Source organism: Protopterus annectens, chromosome 10.part0 (genome assembly GCF_019279795.1).
Source record: "Protopterus annectens isolate FY-2018-M chromosome 10.part0, PAN1.0, whole genome shotgun sequence".
Classification (NCBI taxonomy): Eukaryota; Metazoa; Chordata; order Ceratodontiformes; family Protopteridae; genus Protopterus; species Protopterus annectens.
Genome location: NC_056744.1, coordinates 406836167 through 406860373, shown reverse-complemented (window position 1 = coordinate 406860373; position 24207 = coordinate 406836167). Strand labels below are relative to the sequence as shown.

Sequence of the window (24207 nt, the reverse complement as noted above, 5' to 3'; positions counted from 1 at the left end):
GCACGTGTCTACTGCAGCCCTGCTATGTCCGTAAAAAGTCGACAGATATGAAAAAGTGGTGCTAGTTGGCAGTTCAGTGAAAGAAACACTGTCTTATTCTTCGTTTAGAGATCTATGAATAAAAGAATTACATTTTTTTGAAAATTGACATGGTTCTGTTCGATGAGAAGAGCTGCCTATGTGCATTTTTTTTCCTCCATGTGGGGGGTTGGTGGAGGATGTTGATATAAATCTGCAGTATACTGCATGTACTTCTCAACCTCGTAGTGCAGGAAGTCTGACCAAACCCTAAAATAATGTTGGGGGAGGGCAAAGGTCAAAAAAAGGGATAAATTTTAAATATTCTTAACTTAGAATGTTGCAAAAATAGGAAGCATGCATTTTCCAAAGAATATAAAGTCTGAAACTCCAATTTGTCATCATTTAGTGATGTCAGTCCTCAGTGATTTGCCAGAAAACCACAGGTTTTGAGGGATAGTTCAAAAATGAGGCAACAATCTGGACAGTTGAAGTATTGGTACTACATGCCATTTTTGTGCAGGCAAAGTATTTGTTGTGCATCTCAGAAGTACATAACAGAAAATCTGCTACAGTTCAGACCTAAGCTCCACGCCCCCACTGATCCACCCACCCACCTACCAGTCCTAGAGCATTGGAGGTGAGGCCGTAACATACTCCGCACAAACACTCTCATGGCTACCTGGATGCCACCTCAGTGAGTGCTTTCACTCTGACATTTGGCAAAATGTCTTTGATAAAGAGAAAAGAATAAGCTTGTCTTAATGGGGGCTAGGCTTGATGATTAGCAGACGCAGGCAAAAACTGCATAGCAAAAATACATTTTCTCACCCCTTGTCTTGCGGAACATTTGTACAACAATTACTGTTCTAGTGAGGACTAGAGCTACAACATTCTTTTTAAATAAAGTTGATACCTTTTAGAGGAGAATGAAAGCAACATCTTGAGCATTTAGACGGACCATTTCCTTTGGTTAGCTGATGAAAGGACGACTTAATTTTTTATTTGGCATTTGTTTACTGGGAAAGTCCGAGTGGGCCAGAGAGACTTTTCAGCAGAGGCCGGGGAGGAAAGCTTCACAATCTCAATCTTTCAAAAATCAAAGACAGATATTTTAATTCGCAGAGTGTCATGTTACACTACAAATCATTAAGTACAGATATTTTAAATCCGAAAGTATCATGTTACACTACAAAACATAATCTTGAAAAAATGTAATGAGAAAAAAACCTGGAACACATGTTTCGTAGTAGAGTGCAATGAAAATTAACGAGTTGGAAAAAATGAGATGCAACTCAATAGTCATTATTATTTTAGTATGTGAAAAATGAAACCTGAGGCAGTTCTAATAAGGTACTTGGAGAGGTCTTACTTGATTAGAGGCAGTGAGGGGAAATTGAGTGATGTCTTCGTATGAGAGATAGTGTTCATATTATGGTTACAGAAGGAAGAGGGATGGAGAGAAGCCGATCATAAGAGTGGAGCGTAGGGTGTCTCCAGGTTGTGTTTTGTCATTGTGTATGCACTAGTCTGTCAGTTGAATCATAAATTGCGATATTGCAAGAATGCTTTTCTATGCATTATTTGTAGTTGGTGCAATTTTGTAAAAAACTAAATTATACATCAATATTTGCATTTTCAAAAAAATGTTATGAAGCTTCTTGGGGGAGGGGGGATGATTTTTTTTTCTTGGCTGTGCTGGAGAGTGCTAAACCTCATACAAATGAGGGTTCATACTGTTAGTAATTTGGCTACATGAGCATACAGCTGTGTCTTTTGCTTGGTAACTGTGGATCCAAATGGGTTTGGGGTGTGCAGCAAGGCTTATAAGGGTCCTAGTTGTTAATGTAGTAATAACCTGTGAACCACAGCATATTTTCTTTTTCTTTTTAACTGCATGGTTTAGCATTACCTTTACTATTTAGAATAAGCATATTTTTTTTCTCGTGTACTTTTGTAGTTCAGCATTAGTTTTATTTAGCTAAGTAGATCACTTGAAAGATAACCATATAGGCAGATGGATCATTAGTTTGCCTCTTACGGGGAGGGGGTTGGATCTCTTTCGCCTCCTACCCCTCCCCACAACCCGTAAAATATGTATTGTGATGATGAAGGGTGTCTCCCCCTCCCACACACACATGGAATTAGCGAAAAAAAAAAAGTTACATGACTATTCTTTTGCTAATCACATTTGATGTCTGTCCCATTCCTGGATTCTCTGTACCTTTTAGAATGACATGGTAGCTGTCAAACAATGATATTGGCCGAATATTCTGACAGGTGCAGACTTTCAGTTATCTCCATTATCACTGTTTTTTTTTTTTTAGAGCCATGCTAGTAAGTTGTCATATGTCTTTCTCTTGCATAATAATCTTATCTTCACACTTATAGTTGCTTGTGCAGGTTGAACAAAACATGCCTCATTTGTTGGTTGCACATTTTCTGGCTCATGCTTTCATCTCCAGGGATATTAGTTTGTGTGTGGCTCAGTCCTAGAAAAGGTTCTCCAAAGTTTATTGCACTTCACCTTCCTTTTGGACCCAAAACAAGTGTATTTACACCTATTACTGCACTTTATATATTTTCTCAGTCATTCATGCGAGTGTATAGTTCCTAGCACAAGAGTCGACTTGCCCTTTGATCCAGATCTTGTCTACTGGTGCTGCAATACAGCTTCTGTATGAGAGCTTTGCCAATTCTTTCTGGTGTTACTATGCAGACTATTAGCTCAAAGCAAAACTAAAGATTAAAGTCTTGCAATTAACTCCAGCAGTGATTAAAATGCTTAATCCATATACTTATGTATGAGTTTTTCTTCTATTTGGTCTGATTTGTTAATCGCACTGTGATAGAAAGATGATGATATGGTTTCAGAACATTGTTAGAAACTCCTTGTGTTTTGACTGAATAGTGCTCTCAAACAATCTGGAAATATATCGCTGACTAGTATAATTCTTGGCATTTAACTTTTCAGTGTTCTGCATTGTCTTAATTTTTGCCTTACTGAATTATTTTATATATTTGCTGGTATTGTTTTTTAGGTTCATAGGTTCATACTAGGCTATCTGCCCTAGGGCATTTATAAGCCTAGCCAGAGTGTGTTTGGCTTTCACCACCCATTTTAAATTAATTTTGCTATGCCCTTTTTCGAGGTTAGTATACTGTGCCTCTGTCTATTGTTTCTGATCTGTTCTGAAACTGGTTTTCTCCCTTCCAGTGACCCTATTCCTGTGGTGTTTGTTATAGTGGGTAGCTTTGCAGTTGCCCGCTCCTACTGTAAATTTGATCTGGGACATGTCTCCCAGTCTAGTGTTCATTCTACCTAATACAGAGAGAACATTTGAGAAGGCCAACCCACTTAGGTTCTTAACCTTGAATTATCTTCTGCTCCTCCTTCCTCCCCTTGCACTTTACTAACAAAAAAAATCTCCTTATTTTCTGACTGTGTGCTTCTCAGCTGATATTTTGTGGCACTTTTTAACTGTTCAGAGTTAAATACAACAATTGATTTTAATTCAAAATACATTTCGAATAAATTGCATTTAAACTGTATTTGCTTTAAAACTGCTACACACTGAAGTGTGCTAGCTTGCACTGCACTTGAATTGTTTTTAGTGCTGTTTTAGCTGCTTTCTGAAAAAAAAAAATCTAAGCTTGTTTCCTGCCTTTCCTGTGACTAGTCTAGTCCAAATACAGATTTGCTATATCCAGGACTGTTGGTAAGCTTCTAAGCCCCCCAAGCCTTTCTGTGTTGGAGGGAAGCCTTCTAGCTTATCAGTGGGAGTGGTAAGCACTAGGTAGCCTGTCTACCACAAGGGGAGTGGTTTTTGGCCCAGAAATTGTAATTTATTGGCCATTTGGGCAGTTTTTCCATCTCTTTCAACTTTCTGGTTTAAAAGCCTGCATTTGTGCTCATTTCCCGCCTTTCCTGTAACTAGTCTAGTCCAGGTACAGAGTTGCTGTATCCAGGACTGTTTGTAAGCTTCTGAGTGGTGCCAAAGTCTGCTCTTCAGTTTTTCCCTTAGATCTGCTAGTTCTCTCCTCTCCTGCACTTTTACTAGCTTATTAGCTTAGCACTTTACTAGACACTTGTAGCAATTATTGTAGCACACAAAAGTGCTACCAACACTAAACGTTCTACAAGGAAACAGCTTCAGTACTTAATACCCACCCCTCCAGGCATGTCTAAAGGCCACAGTTCCCTGTGCTTTCTCCTATTAGCCTGATGAACGTGGGCATCCTGAGGCAATGTAGCAACTGCCTCATGGCACTGACAACCCACTCCTCTTACCTACCAGCACTCAGACTTGAGAGAGATCCACTTGTATATCCAAATTGGAAGCCACACACTTTCCAGCCAAGACCAGAATAGCTGGTAAAGAGGAGAAGGTCAACACTTGCACCACACCACATGGAACACACAGCCCTCCAGAACACACACCAGCACTGCTTTCACATAAAAACACAAACCACACCTCCACCTTCGCAGAGGCTCTCAGTAAAAATCTTCCCAAGCAGCTGAGACCTCCAAGGCAGAAACACACACTACCACCACAACACAGCACTAATCACAAGACGCACAACTCTCCTAAACAGTGTGCCACTCGACCAAAGCCCCTAAGGCAAAACAGCATGCCCAGCACACTAGTCATAGGTGACTCGATAGTGAGGCACACTGATGTCCCACTCACTAGGTTGAATAAGCAGAAATTAACAGCTGCCTGTCAGGCGCCAGGATCCGCCACATAACCCATGCACTCCGGTCCCTCAACAACAGTTACAAATATGACTGTCATTTTACATGTGGTTGTGAATGACCTGAAACGTACCTCTCTGGACTACATGAAAAGAGACTTGGAGGAGCTCTCAGATTATGTAGCCCAGGCGGGTATGACCTTAGCCCTGAGCAGCATCCTACCATCACCCAGAATGAAACCACAGTACAAGCAGAAAATGACTGATTTCAACAATTGGCTAAGTTTCTGGTGTCATTGTAAGGGGATCCCAGTATCTGTCTGCCTGGGATGACATGATTGACAGACCTCAATGTTTTGCTAGAGATGGCCTGCATCTGTTACCCCTGGGCTTCCGGATACTGGCCAAGGCTCTTGCCACCCCTATAGTGCCTTTTTTAGACAGCGTTCCAAACACCAAATTACCACTGTAACAGCTACAAACAAATGCAATCTGAGAGTCATGCTGCTCAACGCTAGAAGTCTAAATCTCAAAATGCACTAGCTCGTAGCACTCCTTAAAATGGACATCGACATTTGTGCTGTAACAGAGACCTGGTTCAAGGCAGCAGAAAGCACCCCAACATTACCAGGCTATAACTCATTCCACACCTTTCGACCCCAGAAAGTGGACCAAAGCTCCAAAGGCGATGATGTTTCCGTATTCATAAAGGATGCGCACACCTCCAGACTGGTAGCCCAAAATAACACATCTGAAATGCTTCAGGTGTAGCCGACATTGAGCAAGACAGCGATTCAGGTCGTAGCCTGCTATAGGTCCCCAAACATGTCCCAATACTCACTCCATGTTCCTAAGCACTCTGGAGAATATTAGAGTCCAACCTGACACTCTCATACTGGGCGACTTCATCTACCCCTCCATTAACTGGGAAAACTGCTCACGTACCAATACACATGCCCAATGCTTTCTGGAATTCATTAATTCCAATGCCCTGGACCAGCTCATTCTTACTCCCACTAGAGGTAGCAACATCCTTGACCTGGTCATTACTAACATGGGTGACAGTTGCTCTACACCAATAGTCAATTCCTCCCTGGTTATATCTGACCACAAACTAATCACTTTGGAAATCCACATCCCGCCCACTCCCCCACCCCCCACAAAGGTAACCGCCATGAAAAACTTCTCCAAAGCTAACTTTGGGCTCCTAAAAACAGAGGTGGCTAACTTCATGGCACCCATGCAAATAGAGAATATTTGCATGACTTCCGAGTCGTACACCAATGCACTGTACGAACACATACACAAATTCATGGATCTCGCCATACCCAATAGAACCAAGATGCTCTACTCAAAAAAAAAAAAGTCAATCTGGTGGTCCCCTGCCATGAACTCGACAGCAGGAGGAGGAAACTTGTGCAGAATAAGGTGAAGTCCCAAGACTGGAAAAACTTCCTTATCAGCCTCAACAAAAGGTTGAGATCCCTCATCAAATCCTCTAAAGCTAGCTATGAAAATAGAATTGCAGCAGTAGTAAAGACAACCACAAAGCCTTCTCTAGATAAGTAAAGAATCTCCATGGCAATAAGGTCTATATAAGAACACCGAACATTCAAAATGTCGAGTGTTCTAATATCAACCCGTTTTCAGCTAATGCTGAAAATATCAAAAAAACAAATTTTTTCCTAGGGAAAGAATTTGGTTGTCCATTTCTGTTGCTTCGGTATTTTCAGCGCTCTGGTGGAAAGTTACAGGCCGGGTTTAGGTAAGTGTGCGATTGTTTGGATGTGTGGGTTAGGGCGGGTCAGGTAAGTGTGTGGACGTGAGGGTTAGGGGGGGTAGGTGAGTTAGGGTTAGGGCACGGGTGAGGTGACTGCGATAGTGACGGACCTTAGGGTTAGGGTTTGGGTTAAGGTAAGTGGATAGTTAGTGGTGTATGTATAGTTTAGTGTGGGGTTAGGTGTAATAGTTTAGGTGTATGTGTGGGGATCGCTGTTTGTTTGGTGTGCTTGTGTTGTATGCATGTGCTTTGGAACAGCAAATTTTTTCCCTAGGAAAATATTCGCTGTTCTGAATGTTCGATGTTTTGTATTTTCAATTGCTAGGGTTCGATATTCCAACACTTGACATTTTGAATGTTCGGTGGTCTAATATCGACACTGGCAATACCCAGATTTGCTCTCTGCTACTGCACAATGGTACCTCCTATACCAAGCCAATAAGTATTTCCACTATACTGGCTGACAGATTCAGTGCTAACTTTACCCCCCCAAAGGACCAATCACAATACCAGTAGATTGCCAGGCACCCACTATTACTGCTGCAAAGGTTAAAACAGCACTGTCCAAGGCCAAGAATACAGCTTCTATGGGACCTGACAATATCCCTGGCTGTGTTCTACATGAACTAGAGTGAATTGGCACCTCACCTGTGTGCCCTGTTCAGTCACAGCCTCACCTCAGGCTTTGTCCCTACCGAATGGTGCACTGCTACAGTCATCCCACTCCACAAAAGAGGAGTGACTACAGACCCTGGGAATTATCGCCTCATTAGCCTGACGAGTCTGATATGCAAGGCTATGGAACGCATCATCATGGACCTAATAAACAAGGATACAGGGAATCTCCAAACTCTGGATCCTACACAGTTTGGTTTTGTGAAGGGTAGATCATGACTGCTCAACTTGTTCGACAACTTTGAGTCAGTCACCAGAGCTGTGGATGAAGGCAAGATGGTTTATACAGCCCACTTTGATCTGGCCATGGCTTTTGATACAATTCCCCACTCAGAAATCGTAGAAAAACTCACTAAGCTAGGCATCAACCCCAATATCACTAGGTGGGTTGCAAACTGGCTCACTGTCAGCTTTCACACTGTGAGTTCTGACTCCAAGTCAGACTGCCGACCAGTCAAGAGTGGAGTCCCACAGGGTTCAGTCCTGGGTCCTCTCCTGTTTGGTATTTACTTCTCTGAAGTCCGGGCCAACACAAAAGGACTCTGGCTGACAAAATTCGCAGACGATTGCAAGTTGGGAGCTGTTAACTTCCCAAGTAATGTTAACATGCTACAGAAAGGCCTCATTGAGACCAACAACTGGTGTCAGAACCATGGCCTTAAGCTGAGTGCCAAAAAATGTGTCGTCATCCCCCTTAGGAAAAGCCCAGTTCCTTTGAATTACCACATTGATGGTAGTCCACTGAACACAGAAGGCGTTCTAAGAGATCTGGAACACAGGTTGACTATCTCTCTTTTGACCACCACGTTGCCACTGTGGCCAGAAAGTCCTATGTGGCACATCTCATTACTAAGGGTTTTGCATCCAGGAAGAAAAGAGGTCATTATCTCCCTCTACTCTTCCCTCATTAGGTCAATCATAGAGTACAATGCCCCATTTGGCATGTACCTCACTAGACACCTGCAACAACTGGAGAGGCTGCAAAAGTACCTCACAAAGAGGATCCTAGGCCTTAAACACTTGTCCTATATGGAGAGACTCAAAAAAACTCCCAGCTATTCTGTCTCATGTCGCCTACTTCGAGGCGATCTCTGATTGACTTACAAAGCCATGTCTGACCAAGCTGTGTTAGAAATGCTACATTTAAATAGATCCCAATCCCTCCACACCACCCGCTCCAGACACTTCAACCTCATTACCACAATCACTAGAACATGCTAGAGGAACAGGTTCATAACCCAGAGACTGCCCATGCTATGGAAGACTTCCCATACATGTCAAGCAGAGCACCTCACTGGGCCCTCTTCAAGATGAAATCTTGATAAGTGGATGGGAAATAGAAAATTCACCCAGGGGATCACTCCAGTGGCTCTACTCGACGAGGCACTAGGAACTAAGGTCGGGTGGCACGATGCTAGGGTAATGCTGCGGGATAAGCTTGTAAAGGCTCCAGGGCACATTAGCCTTGTACACACCTATGAACAGTACCTTAAGTAATGTTCAGATGAACAAAACCGGTCATAATTGCATCCAGATAGGGAAAAAAGTCTGTGCATTTTCCATGGGACAGGCCTTAACTTTCCTAACTTTAGTATACTAACTCTGTTGCACAACAATGAAGAAAAGAAGCAAAAAGGTATTTAAAAAATTAAGCCAGTGCTGTAATGGAAAAAATTGTTTTGGTAATGGATTAGTATGAACCCCCCCCCCCTTCCCCCCAAAAAAGTATTCCAGTTGTAATAGATGGATTGTAATGTTATTATAGATGAATTTCATGTCATTGTATATGGTTACTTAGCTGTTGGCAGGGAGAGTGAGTTAGGTTGTGTAACCAAAGTTACTTAGCTTTGTTGCTTTTGGACTGCTTTATTCTGGATGCAGTTATTTTGCACCCCTCCCCAAATTCATTTTGGCCAGTGTGTCAGTCTGATTGTGAAAAAATGTTAATTTTTTTGAGGTAAGATTACAACTTTACAGTCGAGCCTGCTTTGAAGAATACTGCAGCAGAAACTGTCCTCATGTTATTTGATCGAAAGGTCACTATGCAATTAAACATTTTTTACTGGTTTCTGTGCCCCTTTCCTGGCAGATATGTGCCATCTTCCTGTAAGTTTTCCAGCAAGTTTATTTTTGTCCATAGTCTAGTGCATGTCTATAGTCAAAGCAGTGGTCATGTATTTTGAATCATTGAGATCTGCATCCCCATAAATGCCAGTGCTGGAATACTGTTTGTGGCAAAAGAGCTTTTTCCATCTGAGTGTGTGAACTCCGGGATTTTGTAGGGCAAGTCATTGTAGGATATAGGTGGCGACTAACTGTCCGGCTCTGTAGAGGGTTATCCAAGCCCATCTGCTTTAGTGAGTAGTATTGAAGTACATCATAAATATGTATATCTTATTTTTAGTTTTTTACCTTTCAATGTGGGAAAATTATTTTAACATGAAAGTAAAGTTTCGGTTAATACTTAGTTTATTTAATGTTTTCTTTTGCTTCCAGATTAAGTGCTTCACTGTCCACTGCACAGAGTCAAGTTCAGTCTTTAAAAGAAGAGCTGGAAAAAATAAAGAGAGAAAAGGAAATTGTACAGCGGGATCTTGAGGCTAAGATGGCTGATATACAAGAAAAAATAAAAACCATCACACAAGTGAGGAAAATCGGCCGCAGATACAAGACACAGTACGAAGAACTTAAAGCAGAGCATGAAAAGGTAACCGCAGTTCCTTTCATGGAACATAGTTTTGTAGTTTAAACATTCTTCATTGGCAGTGTGTGTGTATAGTAGTTGTGATATTCTGTCACTTTTTAAACCCTCACAAAAGAACTAATCTTTAAGCCACAGCAGCTAAGTGTCACTTTTCTGCATCCTGTTTCCAGAGGGCATTATCTGGCAGTAACAGGTATGTAAGAGTAACAAGTTTCCCTCTCCCTACAAGATGTTACTGTCTGTTTATATGAAGAACTAGATGAGGATGACACGCCAGTTGCTTCTGTTCTGTGCCCACACACCTATCGCCACCAACACTTTTGTAGTAAGAAGGGATTTAGCTTAGTCACTTATTACTAAGACTTCACTGCTACATGTCTCTGACCTCTAGTGGGACCTTTGGAGCTCAGGCTCCTTCCCTCTTGGTCCTGGTATAAGCAAACTCCTACCTGTTGCTTATTGGGTCTTTCTTGCTGCAGTTCATTTCAGATTTCCCACTTCATCTTACATTTAGGAAGTGCATGTCCAAATAAAAGTGGCTTTGCTCAGGAGCCAATAAATTCTCTTTTGGCCATGTCTGACCCAAAACACGTAGATACAATTCTATTTCTGTTTGCTTTGCTTTACTTCAGGCAATGACATCCAGAAGTGCAGTATCTACCAGTGATTTATCTAAAAACAGTAAGGAATAGATTCCTCAAAGTAGGATAAGCAGTGGATGCTGGAGACCCTTGCATGTTCTGCCATGGTATCCACAGAGATGCCTTTGTGTTTCGATCTTGCATATTGAAAAAAAATTGATGACAAATAGCGATGACAGTTTCAACTTACAGTAACAGTTGTTTCTGTAAGGGTGCGTAGTCCATCGAGGTGGCTTTGTAGTCCCACTGACTGAACACCTACCATGAGATGTTGGTGATGCCCCTTTTGGAGGCCACCATGCCTGTAAAACCTAACGTGTCTGTTTAAATCAATAGTCTGAAATGTTTTTTCCATAAATGTCCAGCCTTGTTTATTTCTAGAGGAGTCCTGGATCACTTCTGCTGAAGTGGCTCCAGTCATCACCAGACTACTAGTTGTATAGAAGATAGTAAGTTTTAGGGTAGAAACTCTTATTTCAACACTGTTTGGACTAGCTGAGTGGATGTCCCTTTGAAAAGACCCACAAAACAAGATATATATTCCGATATCCTTTCCTGTTGATGATCATGTGGCTCATAGCCTGTGACCCAGGCCGTTTCTGGTTGTAGGTCTTGTAGACTTTTAAGGCTGAACTGTCAGTATCAGAGGGTTCTGTCCTCCAAGAGAAGAAGAAGGGTCATGCTCCTGTCCAAGCAGAACTTCCAGGAAGGTGAGACGGAAGAATTAAATAGTCTTTGATGTCCGTTGTTGAATATGGTACTGACGTTGAGGACACAATCTTCTCAGACCTCCTTAGAAGAGATTTCCTTCATAGGTTCATACTAGGCTATCTGCCCTAGGGCATTTATCAGCCTAGCCAGTGTGTGTTTGGCTTTCGCCACCCATTTTAAATTAATTTTGCTATGCCCTTTTTCGAGGTTAGTATACTGTGCCTCTGTCTAACAGTGACACAGAAGTGATACCCGGGGTATACCTACGGTCTCCCATCCACTCATCAAGATTCCTCTTGAAGAGAGTCAGTGAGGGACTCTGCCTAACCTTGACTGGGATTTTATTCCAGAGTGAAGGGAGCCTCTGGGTTATGAATCTGTCCCTCCAGCATGTCCTATTTATTTCAGTGCTGAGGTTCAAGTCTCTCGAGCGCGTAGCTCGATGGGATTTGGATTTTCTGAGGTGCAGCATGTCCATTAATTTTGGGTTGGACATGGCTTTGTACGTCAGGCACAGATCGCCTCTGAGCAGGCGGTATGCCACTGAGTAGAGCTGGAGTTTCTTTAACCGGGCAGCATATGGCATCTGTTTGAACCCTTTGATCCTCTTGGTGAGGTACTTTTGGGGTCTTTCCTGTTGCTGCAGGTGTCTGGTAAGGTACATCCGAAAAGGGACATTGTACTCAATTATGGGCCTGATGAGTAAAGAGGCACGATGACCTCCCCTGATCTAGATGTGAATCCCTTCATGATTAGGTGGGCTATATAAAATGTTTTCCTAACCACTTTGGCCACGTGGTTGTCAAATGAGAGATTGCTATCAACTTGGGTCCCTAGGTCCCTAATTACATCTTCTGTACTTAATGGATTACCACCTATGTGGTAATTTGTGGGCACTTTGTTTTTGCCAAAGGGGATGACTATACACTTTTTGGCGTTTAGCTTGAGGCCATGGCTCTGGCACCAGTTGTCTGTTTCTATGCGGCCCTTTTGGAGGATGCTTGTGTCGGCTGGAGAGTCTATTATGGCGCCCAGTTTGCAGTCATCTGTGAACTTGGTCAGCCACAGTCCTTCCGTGTTGGCCTGTACCTCCGAGAAATATATACCGAACAAGAGAGGTCCCAGGACTGAGCCTTTTGGGACGCCACTTGTAACTGGTTTGGAGTCTGACATGGCTTCAGCAATTCTAACCATGTGGGTTCTGTCCTTGAGCCAGTTTGCAACCCATCTAGTGACATAGGGCTTTATATTTAAGCTGGTGAGATTATCTATAATGCCCGAGTGGGGTATTGTATTGAAGGTTTTTGCGAGGTCCAGGTAGGATGTGTGGACCGCATTCCCCTCGTCAATGGCCTTGGTGACTGTTTCAAAGAAATCGACCAGGTTTGAGAGGCAGGATCTGCCCTTAACAAAGCCGAACTGGGTAGGATCCAGTGTCTGTAGGCCCCCAATATCTTTATTTATGAGGTCCATGATGATCCTTTCCATAGCTTTGCAGACCAAGCTAGTCAGGCTTATGGGGCGATAGTTTCCAGGATCTGTTGAGGCACCACCTTTGTGGAGAGGAACCACTGTTGCTGTACGCCACTCTTTGGGTACATATCCTGTAGTAAGGCTGAGATTGAACAGTAGTTTTATGTTTGGGTTTAGCTGTTCTTGGAGTTCATGTAGGACGCAGCCCGGGACACCATCTGGTCTCATTGATGCTGTGTTTTTTGCTTTGGAGAGGGTGGCTCTTAGCTGAGCATCTGAGATGTCAGGGGGGCAGCACTCTGCTGGGATAGATATTTGCCCTTTTGGTGGGGGGGGGGGTTTGCACTGAACCTGTCGGCTAGGATGTTGGCAATGTCTGTGGGTTTGGTGTATTTTTTGTCATTTTGGACTAATTCTGAGCATATCTGGGAATTCCCACCGAGATTCCTAACATAACTAAAGAAAGCCTTGTGATTATCCTTAGTGTCCTGTGCAATTTTTCTCTCGAAGCTGGCCTTAGGACGATTTTATGAGTGCCTGTAGTTTTTTGCTAATACTGATCAGAGATGCCTTCCCTTTTTGGGATTTTGCTCTGTCATGTAGTAGCATCCTCCTTCTATTGTATAGTTTGTTTATGGCTGGGGTCCACCAGACAGGACGTCTGCCTTTGGAGGATTGGGTCTTGGTTTTATTTGGGATTGCGGTGGCTTTGAAGGATTCCACCTCGGTTTTGAGGAGTGTGAAATTTGCTTTAGAGAAGTTTTTCACTGTGATTTTCTTGGCAGGGGGTGGGGTCGGGATGTGAATATCCAGTGAGATTAGTTTATGGTCTGATCTTACCAGTGAGAGATACACTTCTGGTCTGGAGCATAGAGTCCCCATGTTGGTGATGATCAGGTCCAGTATGTTTTCCCCTCTTGTGGGAGTGGTAACAAGTTGTTCCATAGTATTTGAGTTTATAAATTCTAGGAACCTTTGGGCTAGGGTATTGGAGCTAGACTAATGCTCCCAGTCTATGTTTGGGTAGTTGAAGTCGCCCAATATAATGGTGTTTGGAGAGACCTTCATATTTTCCAGTGTTCTCAGGAAGTCCGAGTGGGGTTCTTGGGTTTGGGAGGGTGATCTTTAGCAGGCTATAAACTGGAAGGCAGTTTTACCCACTGTTAGTTGCACATGGATAGTCTCTGATGCTTCGTGATGTGCCACCAACTTGGAGGTGTGGGTATCTTTGACGAATATTGATACTCCCCCCTCCTTTTATGGTTCGGTCCAAGTTTTGGGCCCGAAAAGCATGGTATGAGGTATAACCTGGTAGCGCTGGGGTGCTCTCGGGAGCCTTGAGCCAGGTTTCTGTTACTGCACAGATATCAATGTTCTCCATGCTAAGGAGAGTCTTGAGGTTTAGACTTCTGGCGTTGAGTAGCATTACTCTTAGTTTCTTATCCCTTGTGATACCTATGGAGGTGGGTTTGTCTTTTGAGCCTTGCCTAAAAAAGGCACTATGGGGGTAGCAAGAGCCTTTGCCAATATCCAAAAGCCCAGGGGTGACAGGTGCAAGCCATCCCTAGTGAAGCATCGTGGCTTGTCGAGCATGTCATCCCAGGCTGACAGGCATTGGATCCCCTTTGAATGACACCAATACTTAAGCCAATTGTTGAAATTGATCATCTTGTCTTCATATTGTGGCATCATTCTTGGTGAGGGTAAGATACTACTCAAGGTCAGGGTCATACCGGCCTGGGCTACATGCTCAGAGAGCTCCTCTGTCTCTCTTCATGTAGTCCAGGGAGGTACGTCTCCGGTCATTCACACCAGCATGGACTATGACTGAGTCATATTTGTACTTGCCTTGGAATGACCTGAGTGCTTGTGTTTTGTGGCGGATCCTAGTGCCCGACAGGCAGCTCACCGTGATCTTCTCCTTGTTCAGCCTGGTGAGCGGGACGTCACTGTGCCTGAAGATAGTCACCTATTACAGGTGTATCAGGTGTGTTGTTTAGCCTTAAGGGCTGTGACTGTTCGGCACACTGGCTTTGTGAGCTATGTGTTGCATGTGTTTTGTTTTGGAGTAGCAGTTGCTTGGGTGTCTGCTTTGGAGGTCTCTGCTGCTTAGGCAGATTTTTATTTAGAGCCTCCGAGTATGTTTTTGTGTGTTTGTGTTTAGTTTGCTGTCGTGGTAGGTCTATGTGAGACTGGAATTGTAGTGAGTGTGGTTTCCTTCTCCTCCTGACTGGTTACGCCAGTACTGAGTTGAGAGAGCTTAGCCTCCAGTTTGGCTATATGGTTGCATCTCTCACATGTGTTGGAATTTGTTGGGAGGAGGAGAGGGTTGTCTTTGTACATTAGGCAGTTGTAACATTGCCTCAAGATTCCCAGATTCACCAGCTGGACCGGAGAGGAGATTGACAACTGACCTTTGGACATGCTAGAATAGTATTGGGAATTCCTTTATAATTGAAAAAAGGGCCAATGGGGAACAAGGTACTCAAGGGGAGTTTGTGAGGGTGTAGTGCTTTTAATTTTTTAGTGCTGACTTGTATAATTGCTTTAGTGAGCAGGTACCAGGTAACTTAAATGCAATGTGTTACAGGTAACTTAAATGCAAAAATGACAAATAGTAACTTTCTTTCAAGTGAAACAATGAAATAAGTACAGTAAGCAATGCAGATATCACTGGGGATCCACTGAAGCGCTGAAAAGCCGCGTTTTAGGTGGAATTAGCATTTCAGGGAAATAAGCAAACAAACAACAAGCATACAAACAAAGCTAGAATCAGCAGGCCTGGATCTAGTCTATGCTACAGCAAACAAGGTGTACCAATTTCAGTAAGAAACAGTTCAAATATGCAGGCACTATAAGCCTTTAACCAAAAATTCCCAGCTCAGAAGGGCAGAGTCCAGCCTCTCCTCCCGCAAGAGTGCAGACCACGAACCTTCTTAATGTAAAATAACTGGCCTGAAGCCCAAGTGCTTAAACCAGAACTAATACACTTTTAGAATAACAGACACTGAGCCTTCAATCAGCACTTCCCAACTTAGAAGGATGTAAGCTACCTGTCCTGCCACCACAGTGCAGGCCACAAACCTTCCTAATGTAAAACAACTGGTCTGAAGCCCAAGTGCTTAATCCAAAAGACTTGGAATGATAGCTACACTTTAATCAAGTTACTACCAAGCAGTAATAAATACAATTGAATAATTTAAAGAATGCCTGGATTAGTGCTCAAGTTATACAAACAAAGCTAGATTCGGCAGACCTGGATCTAGTCTATGCTACAGCAAACAAGGTGTACCAATTTCAGTAAGAAGCAGTTCAAATATGCAGGCGCACTATAAGCCGTTAACCAGAAATTCCCAGCTCAGGAGGGCAGAGTCCAGCCTGTCCTCCTACAAGAGTGCAGACCACGAGCCCTCTTAATGTAAAATAACTGGCCTGAAGCCCAAGTGCTTAAACAATTCTCACCAGAATGAAAGTGGTTTTCACATGGGAAGGAAGGCCTCTAAGGCACAAAAGAGGTGCACTGACCTGTTGGGTGTAGAGGTCCCTGAACCTGTGGCTATTTTAGCAGTTCTAGGAGCTTTGGAGGATGCTTTCTTGGCAACCTCTCCGGCGATTGACTCACAGACCCCTACCCCTGTAATCTTAAGTTTAATAGAATGCAAGTGTTTCATTTTACATTAACCCTATAATGGATTTAGCATTGCTGGCTTTGGGTCCAGAGAAAGGATTCAAAATTATTCCTGCTCCTTAATACCCCAGTTGCAAAGAAAGTAATTATCTAGATGGATTTAAGAAAAAAGCATGTACATCTACCCTGGCCTTCATTGCTGTCAAATGGTAGACACACAAGATGAACTTGAAGATGGCTCTTACACCACCTAGGAGAGAAAATTAGTGATGCGTCTGTTGACTTGAAGGCAAAACTTACATAGCAAACCCATGCAGCATGTCAAGTGGGAAAACACTCCATGTTTGGATATGATGCTGTGGATGCAGAATCCAGGGCACCAGTTGTAGATTTAAAACTTAGGAAGCATGCATGGTTGGAAACGCAACCTCTGCTGGATGTAGTGAAAGCATAGCTTCTTAATGTCCTTTTGGACCAAGGACCTGCTTTTTGGAAGACTTGCAGCAAAAGTGTTTTGGAAAATGAAATGAAAACTTTCCTTTTTTCATGTATGCCAGGGCTGTTTTGTTGGAGGCAAAGAAAGGTTAAACAAGCCAAAGATAAGGAGGGCCAGTTCTGGAAAAAATGGCTGACAAATGGAAAGGGAGAAACTGAGAGGATGCAGGTCCTTGGGTCCAGCTCCCCCTGACTGGAAGCTACCATGACCACATGGGGAACCTCTCTTTTCCATCTTTTCACCTCCAAATTCAGCCTTCCTTCTTTCCACAGTGCATGGATAGTAGACAGGATCTTTGTCCCTCTCATCTTGAGAGTTTATAGGAAAGGACAAATGGGGGTTACTAATCGCTAAACAGATGTAGAGGTGGCTATGGGGGAAAACTTCAGGGATGTAGGGGATTTCCCTCCACAGTGACAAGATCAAGTGCGCCTTATAGATATCCTTGAGAATTAATTCAAAGGGAAGGAGTAGTACAAGCTGCATGGCATAGAGAGGAAAAAACTCTGATTCCACTGCATGTGACCAGAGTTCACTTGACACAGATGCTTGCCCATGTTTGCTGGGCAGGATTGAAGTGAGTTGCTGCTGCCATCTTGCCCTTCTTGTGTGGGTAGGCAGCTCCAGCTGCCCAAACAGGTGACACCTGGTTGGGTGCACAATGTGCTCACCTAGTAAACGTCTGAGCCAGCTGAGCCCCTGCTGTCATTGGTGCATTTACAATACATAGCTAAAGGAAAGCTGTTATACAGAGGCAGTTGTGGTCTTTGCGGAGCCTCCAAAGGGATGTTGCCAAGGGGTTGGTTAACTTCAAGGATAAGCACCCTGGACCACTACATTTAGCTCTGTTTGGGTGCAGAAGGCTGATAGGGGAGGAACAGATTTTTCTTGGGGATATTTAAAAATTTGAAAATATCCAGCCCCATTCCGTTCCTCTTGAATGAATGAGCCAAATGGATGAAGTTTGGGGGTCCTTGAGTAAAGTCGTGGGCAGGGAGAGTGCAAAAAAAAAAAAAAAAAAAAAAAAAAGAACTTGAAAAATGGAGTACATGAAGAGTGAATAACTACCTGAAAATACTCAAATTTACAATGTTGACGCTTCAGGCCTTGCTCCCCTTCCTTTTTCCACATACCCTAATGATTACTTAAGACATCAATGCCTACTTCTGTGCTCTCATTCCCCAAGACACCAGGCAATGTCTCAAAGTCTTCACAGTGGTATAGCTCCCATCCTTTGCCTTCTGCAGAACCAGGGGCATCTGTATCTTCCCGTACACTGACACCTTTCTTCATTCAGATACACACACAAGAAAAGACAAGCAGGACCCTGGCCATGGTTGTGGACATCTTTCATAGAATGGAGTTCACACTGAACCTACAGAAATCAAGGCTTTTACATTCCCAGAGAGTGGTTTTTCTAGGCATGTTAGACGCCAACACAGAGACAACATTGCTACCTCTAATAAAATGTAGAGCCTTCAGGCTTACTTCCTTCATCTTGCTGGGCAGAAACAAAACACAGCAAGAGAGTACCTTTGTGCACTGGGCTTCATGGCATTCACCATAATCAATGTTTCAAGCCAGATTACACATGAGAAATTTTCAGTGGCGTCTGTTGTCAGTGTGGGCTCTGCACACAGTCACTAGTAAAACAGGTTCTAGTCCTCCCTGCATTGCTAAGGAGCTGGAATGATGTACCAAGCAGAAGTTTAATCCTAAGGGTTACTTTTTCCCAGGAAGGTCTAAACCATGTCATTACGGTGGATGCCTTAAGCATGGCTTGGGGAGCAGTTTCACAAAGTCTGATTACAACAAGTGAGATGTCTTTCATATGGGGAAAAATGTTAAGGAGATGTTGGCTATACTTCAAGGGCTTAAAACTTTCATTTAGGTTTGGAAAGAAAGTACCTTTCAGTTGGTGAATGCCAAGCACTACAGTGATATATTAAATAGGAAAAGACAAGATCCTACACCCTGTGCGGTTTAACCATGGCTGTTTTGGATCTGGCCCAACACCACTAAGTGACTCATGGCAGTCATGGGCAGATAAGCTGAGCATATCGAAGGCAGATTCCCGCAAATGAATGCCATAGAGGGGTATCTTGCAAGTAGTGTGCATACGGTGTGGACCCCAAATCGACCTGTTTGGAACCCCAGTCCTCAAGCATCTTAAGCGTTCTACTCAAAGAGCTCCTTGGAAGAAAGCTTGGGCAGCAGATGTCTTCTGCATAGACTGGATAAGTCAATTTATGTAAGCTTTTCCTTTCAATCCCCTTACCGCCCAGGGTGATGCTAAAAAGGAGAGAGGGGGCAAAGATGATACTGAGGCAGTCCTTCGGTTGCTGGCAGTACTTGTTCTCACTGACCATGGAAATTATTTGGGGTGGAATTTTAGGTATTTCACTTTGGTGGAGTTTGAGTTAGCAGCATGGGATCCTGATGCACCTCATTTTGATGACACTTAATCCATATGAAATCATCCAGTCATTCAGCTTATGTTCAAGTACCTGCATTTAAAGGACTAGTTGAACACTGTCAAGAAAGCTAGTGAACCCTCCAGAATGAAGTCATACATGTTCAAATGGCAGACATTTTTAATCTAGTGTTAGGCAAAGGGGTAGACCACAGACAGCAACAACACACCTAATGCTGCAGTATCTCAGTCAGCTATTTGTTTCAAGCTTGTTTTTTTTTTGCATTTGTTGACGTTTACATCGCTGCTGTTTCAGTTTGTATTCCACATAATCCCCATAAACAGCAGATAAGTGGAAGCTTCTGAAATTAGTTAAGGCCACACAGGAAGTGTTGCCCATTCCTAGGACTTGAATTATGTCCTGGAAAAACTAACTCCAACCCCCTTTGAGCTAACTGCATCAACCCTTATATATGTGACATGAAAACTGCTCTGGTTGCAGCCATCATCTGGGCTTTGAGAGCATCTGAATTGCAAGCCATTCTTGGTCGTATGCAGGTAGTGAACCTCAGAACAAATTAAAGTAGTGATTGAGTTCTGTCTCAATGAGACTGTACAATTTCTTGTTTTTTTTTTTTCCAAACACTCAAAACAAAGCTGACAGAATTTTGCACACTCTGGCTGGGCTTACAACTTGTATGTTACCTGCACAGAACCCAAGTTAAAAAAAAAAAAAAAAAAAAAAAAACTGATGGAGGGAGTGAACCCATTTCCAAGCAAACTATTTCTAAATGGTGCTCTGTGTATTCAGTTTTGCTGTATCTTCTCATCAATCTCCCTTTTTCCCATTTTCCTTCTCGGCAGTTCTTCGGAAGTTACTAGGCTATCATTCCTCGAGCCCTTACAAGCCTAGCCATGGTAATCCCGAGTTGCCTCAATTGTCCTTGGTTAGATGGACGTAATTCACAGAGCGAACACTTACTACTCCTGTCCATGAGGGACATGGGTGCCAATCCTGAGGTGAATTTGCAGTTTCCCATCCATTTGTCCAGGTCGCACTTGAATAGGGTCAGTGAGGAGCTCTGCTTCACGTGAATTGGAAGTTTATTCCAGAATAGCGGTAATCTCTGGGAGATATCTCTCTCTTCAACATGTTCTGTTTATGTCACAGGCTAGGTTAAGATCCGTAGAACTTGCGACTCTTGTGCCATTTGATTTGCAGATGTGCAGCATATCCATCAGGGCAGGGTCAGAGACTACCCTGTAGGCAAGAGACAATTTGTCTGTCAGCAGCCTATACAATAGAATACAGTGACAATGCTTTAAGTCTATCCATATAAGTCATGGTTTAGAGGCCCTGTATTTTCTTGGTGAGAAACCTCTGTGGTCTCTCTAGTTGCTTGCAGGAGTCTGATGAGGTACATGCAGAAAAGAGCATTGTATTCCATTAATGGTCTGATGAGGGTGGAGTTGTAACATTCTTAGACCTGGATGCAATGCCCTTATGAGATGCGCAGCATAGAAGGCTTTCCTTACCACTGTGGAAACTTGGTGGTCAGAGTTCAGATTGCTAATCTACCTGTGTTCCTAGATCTTGCTTTGCCAAAGGGGATAATAATGCACTTGTTTGCCTTTAGTTTTAGACCATGGCTTTGTCACCACTCATTTTTATGTCTGTGTTTGCCCCTCCTGTAGTATGTTAACATCATTAAGGGGTACAGTGATTGCACCCACTTTGCAGTTGGAGCGTCTTTGATTTCTGCTTTGATGTCATCTTTATCTGTCACACAGTGTGCATTCTACCACCCATCTCAGTCACTCATCTCCAGCCCATCAAGCTTCCTGAAACTGCTCTGCCTTACCATTCAGGTTTCTGTGCCATACAGTAGTACTGGCTGCACCACTGTTTTGTACACTTTACTTTTCAGCTTCTTTGGCATTCTTCTGTCGCACAGTTGCTGTCATTCGGTGCCAGTTGCCTGCAGCACTTCTGATTCAACTTTTGACCTCCTTATTCAGACTTCCCTTCCCCTCAACCACCCCTTCCAAGTACTTGAAGCTGTTAACCTGTTCCACTGTTCCCTTCTATTTCAATTCTCAGCTTCTTCTGATTTGCAGCATTTTTAGCCATTTTAACTGTTTTATCAGTTTTGCTGCATCTGTCAAAGTAAAACTCTCTGCTAGGTCCAGTCAGGGCTCATAGTACCAGGGACATTATTACTGTGGTAGATTTCCTAAGGGAGTCTGTACACAAGATGTTTTTAAAACATCCTCATGGATGTCAGTTTACACCTTTTCAAGGCTTTACAAGCTAGACATGAATTCCAGGGCTAGAAGTTTTTCTACAACTATCTTGCAAGGTTTGCCACACACTGGCCACAGTTCTCAGGCCACCAACCCTGTCTTCCTAGAGCTCTAGGAATTGTCCCACTTGTAAAGACCGCTGCAACAGTGATCTAAACAAATAACATAGCACAGTTGTTTAGGAACTTGCAGTAATAATAGTAGATGGAAAGATCACTGTTTATACCGTCTTATCCTCACCACTCGTCTCTGCTGTCCTGTGGACATCTTGGGGTGGGGCTGGGGTGGAATATCCACTCCTCTCTGTACTTGTATCCTTCTCCCACCCTTACTGGGAAAGCCTTGGATCTGTGTAGCAGCTGGGGTATCTGTCTTGCTCCCTGCCCCTGCCTCACATACCATACTGTGTGGGTAACCCTGTTCTCTCTCTTGAGCAGTTCTATATGTGTCTGCCATCATAGTTGCATTTATGGTTTCCACTGGCTGTTTCTACTCTGTGGAGATGTAGTCCTTGTTTTCTGTGTCAAGAAAGCTCCGAGATAGCATAGATGGGAACTTTTGCATTACATTTCAGAATTGACTGGAGCTGGAACGGTGGAAGATTGCGAGTTCTAGAAGTTGGAGCAGATGTTTGGGGCACCTAGCAGTGAAGTCTCCATAGTAAATACTTGCTACAACAGTGGCCTTCAAATACATCTATTATGTTGCGCTCCTACCAGCTGTATTTTTTAGTGCCATGCATTTACTGTCAGTGAAGGAAGTTTTGAAATGGCTTCTGTGGTTAGAGTTGATTATAAAATAAGTAAACGTACAATTTATTACTGGAGTGTGATAATGAGACAGAAAAATCATGCATCTTAGGTTAAGGATGTCAAGAAAACATTGATGGGTCATCATCTGAAAATTCTCTTAAGATCCCCTTGAAGTAAAGGACTGAAAGGAACTGAAAAAAAACACCACCTTATTTGGAGGGTAGAAAGACGCTCTTTCATCAGTGGCTGAAAACTGAAGAAATCCAGAAGTAATTTCACTTTGCTTGCATGCTACTTTCCTTGTATACTGTGCTTTGTTACTCGAAGGGTTCTTTGGTGATGTGGACCTTGGCTTTATTAATCTCTGGTTTGATCTAATTCCTCTTAGCTGTTTCAGCACATTCAGTCTCAGTTATCTGCATTAGTCTAGCAAGGTCAGAATATGAAGACCTTGTACAGTGGGTAGGTTGGAAATCTGATATTGTCAGCGCAGCCTATACTTTACCCTTTTTTGCTATGAAAGTGCATTCAGTATGGTGGATGTAGATCATAAGGGCTTGCACAAGTGTATAAATACTGAGTATGTACAAGTCTGAGTGCCATTTTGTAGTAAGCTGTTGAGATGTAAGCTTGTATGTGTGTAAAGTCTGTCAGTTAACCAGTCCGTTTATATTTTATGATGCTGCTATCCATCCTGATGTGTTTCTATGTATTAAAGCATCTAAATGAAATATCCCGCTTGCTTGTCGTCTATGTTAGAGAGGGACAAGTGACATGGTGTCAGAAGCAGCATGTCTAAAGGACTTGAAGCTAGTATGGAATCAAAATTTTTCAGTTCGAGATCGAGAGGTACTAATTTGAAACTGGAAGAATATAAGAGTGAATCAACCCTACAGCACGTATACTTCTCAAAACAGGTCAGAAACTAATTTCAGATGTTAAAACTTGCTCAGCAATATTTCTTTGCTAAATATGAAACTAGACATACAGAACGTTCTGAATGATATTCGCGTTAACAGATATGTTCAATATTGAGAAAAATATTCCAATTACTGCAGAAAATGTTTGAAATAAAGTCCGAATTGCATAAAATGAATAAAATAAGAGGAAATGACCGCATTTTCTGTAACCCCATATTTTTTCATATTAATCAACGATATCCGAGTTATCAGAAGTGTATCAAGTGTTACTATGTTATGCAGTTTTAAAGTAGTTATTTCACATAATTCAGCCCCTACAGAGCATATTTCGAAGAGTTTATTGTGCATTTGAATGTTGTTACAAGTTCATATAACAGTTTGTACATAATTACAAGGGCCTCATTTTCTGTGTGTTTGTGAAAACTTTTTGGGCACGGCAGGTGGATTTTGAAAACCCAGTGCACTTGTGTTTGACAGTAATATTGCTGAGAATTGGAGTGTGTTTGAGCAAGAGTGCGACGTTTTCGTACAGGCTGCATTTTTCTGATAAAGATGACCGTACAAAGGCATTTATTCTGTTTAATTTAGCTGGGTCAGAAGCCATAGAAAGTAAACGTTCATTTGTGTATGCATGCTATCTATACAAGAGAGGGGAATAAACTTCATATTGTAACAGCTGAGTCAAGGGAGAGCCCCGAGTGCTTGAAATGTAAATTTAGAGAAATGTGTAACCGCCAGACAAATGTTACAATGGAAAGGCACTTATTTTATACAAGGAATCAAAAGCCTTGTGAAACTTTTAAAACATGCATAACCGACTTGATAAACAAGGCTAAAACATGCAGATTTGGTGATGTAAGAATGAGGGGATAAAAGACAGATGTATGTGTGTGTGTGTGTGTGTGTGTGGAATTAAAGATGATGCTGTGAGAAAGATTTTGCTTTGTGACAGTAATTTAACTTTTGAATAAGGGCTTTAAGATTTGTCAGATATACG

At 42.6% G+C, this 24207-nt stretch overlaps 1 protein-coding gene across 1 annotated transcript in view; it reads left to right on the top strand.

The window, feature by feature from the left end:
• TPR (translocated promoter region, nuclear basket protein) overlaps positions 1-24207 on the top strand; it is a gene marked incomplete in the record, with an annotated part of 1837142 nt that overhangs the window by 900771 nt on the left and 912164 nt on the right. Inside the window, 1 exon segment of the mRNA XM_044085316.1 lies at positions 9665-9875. Coding sequence (XP_043941251.1) covers positions 9665-9875 — 211 coding nt within the window.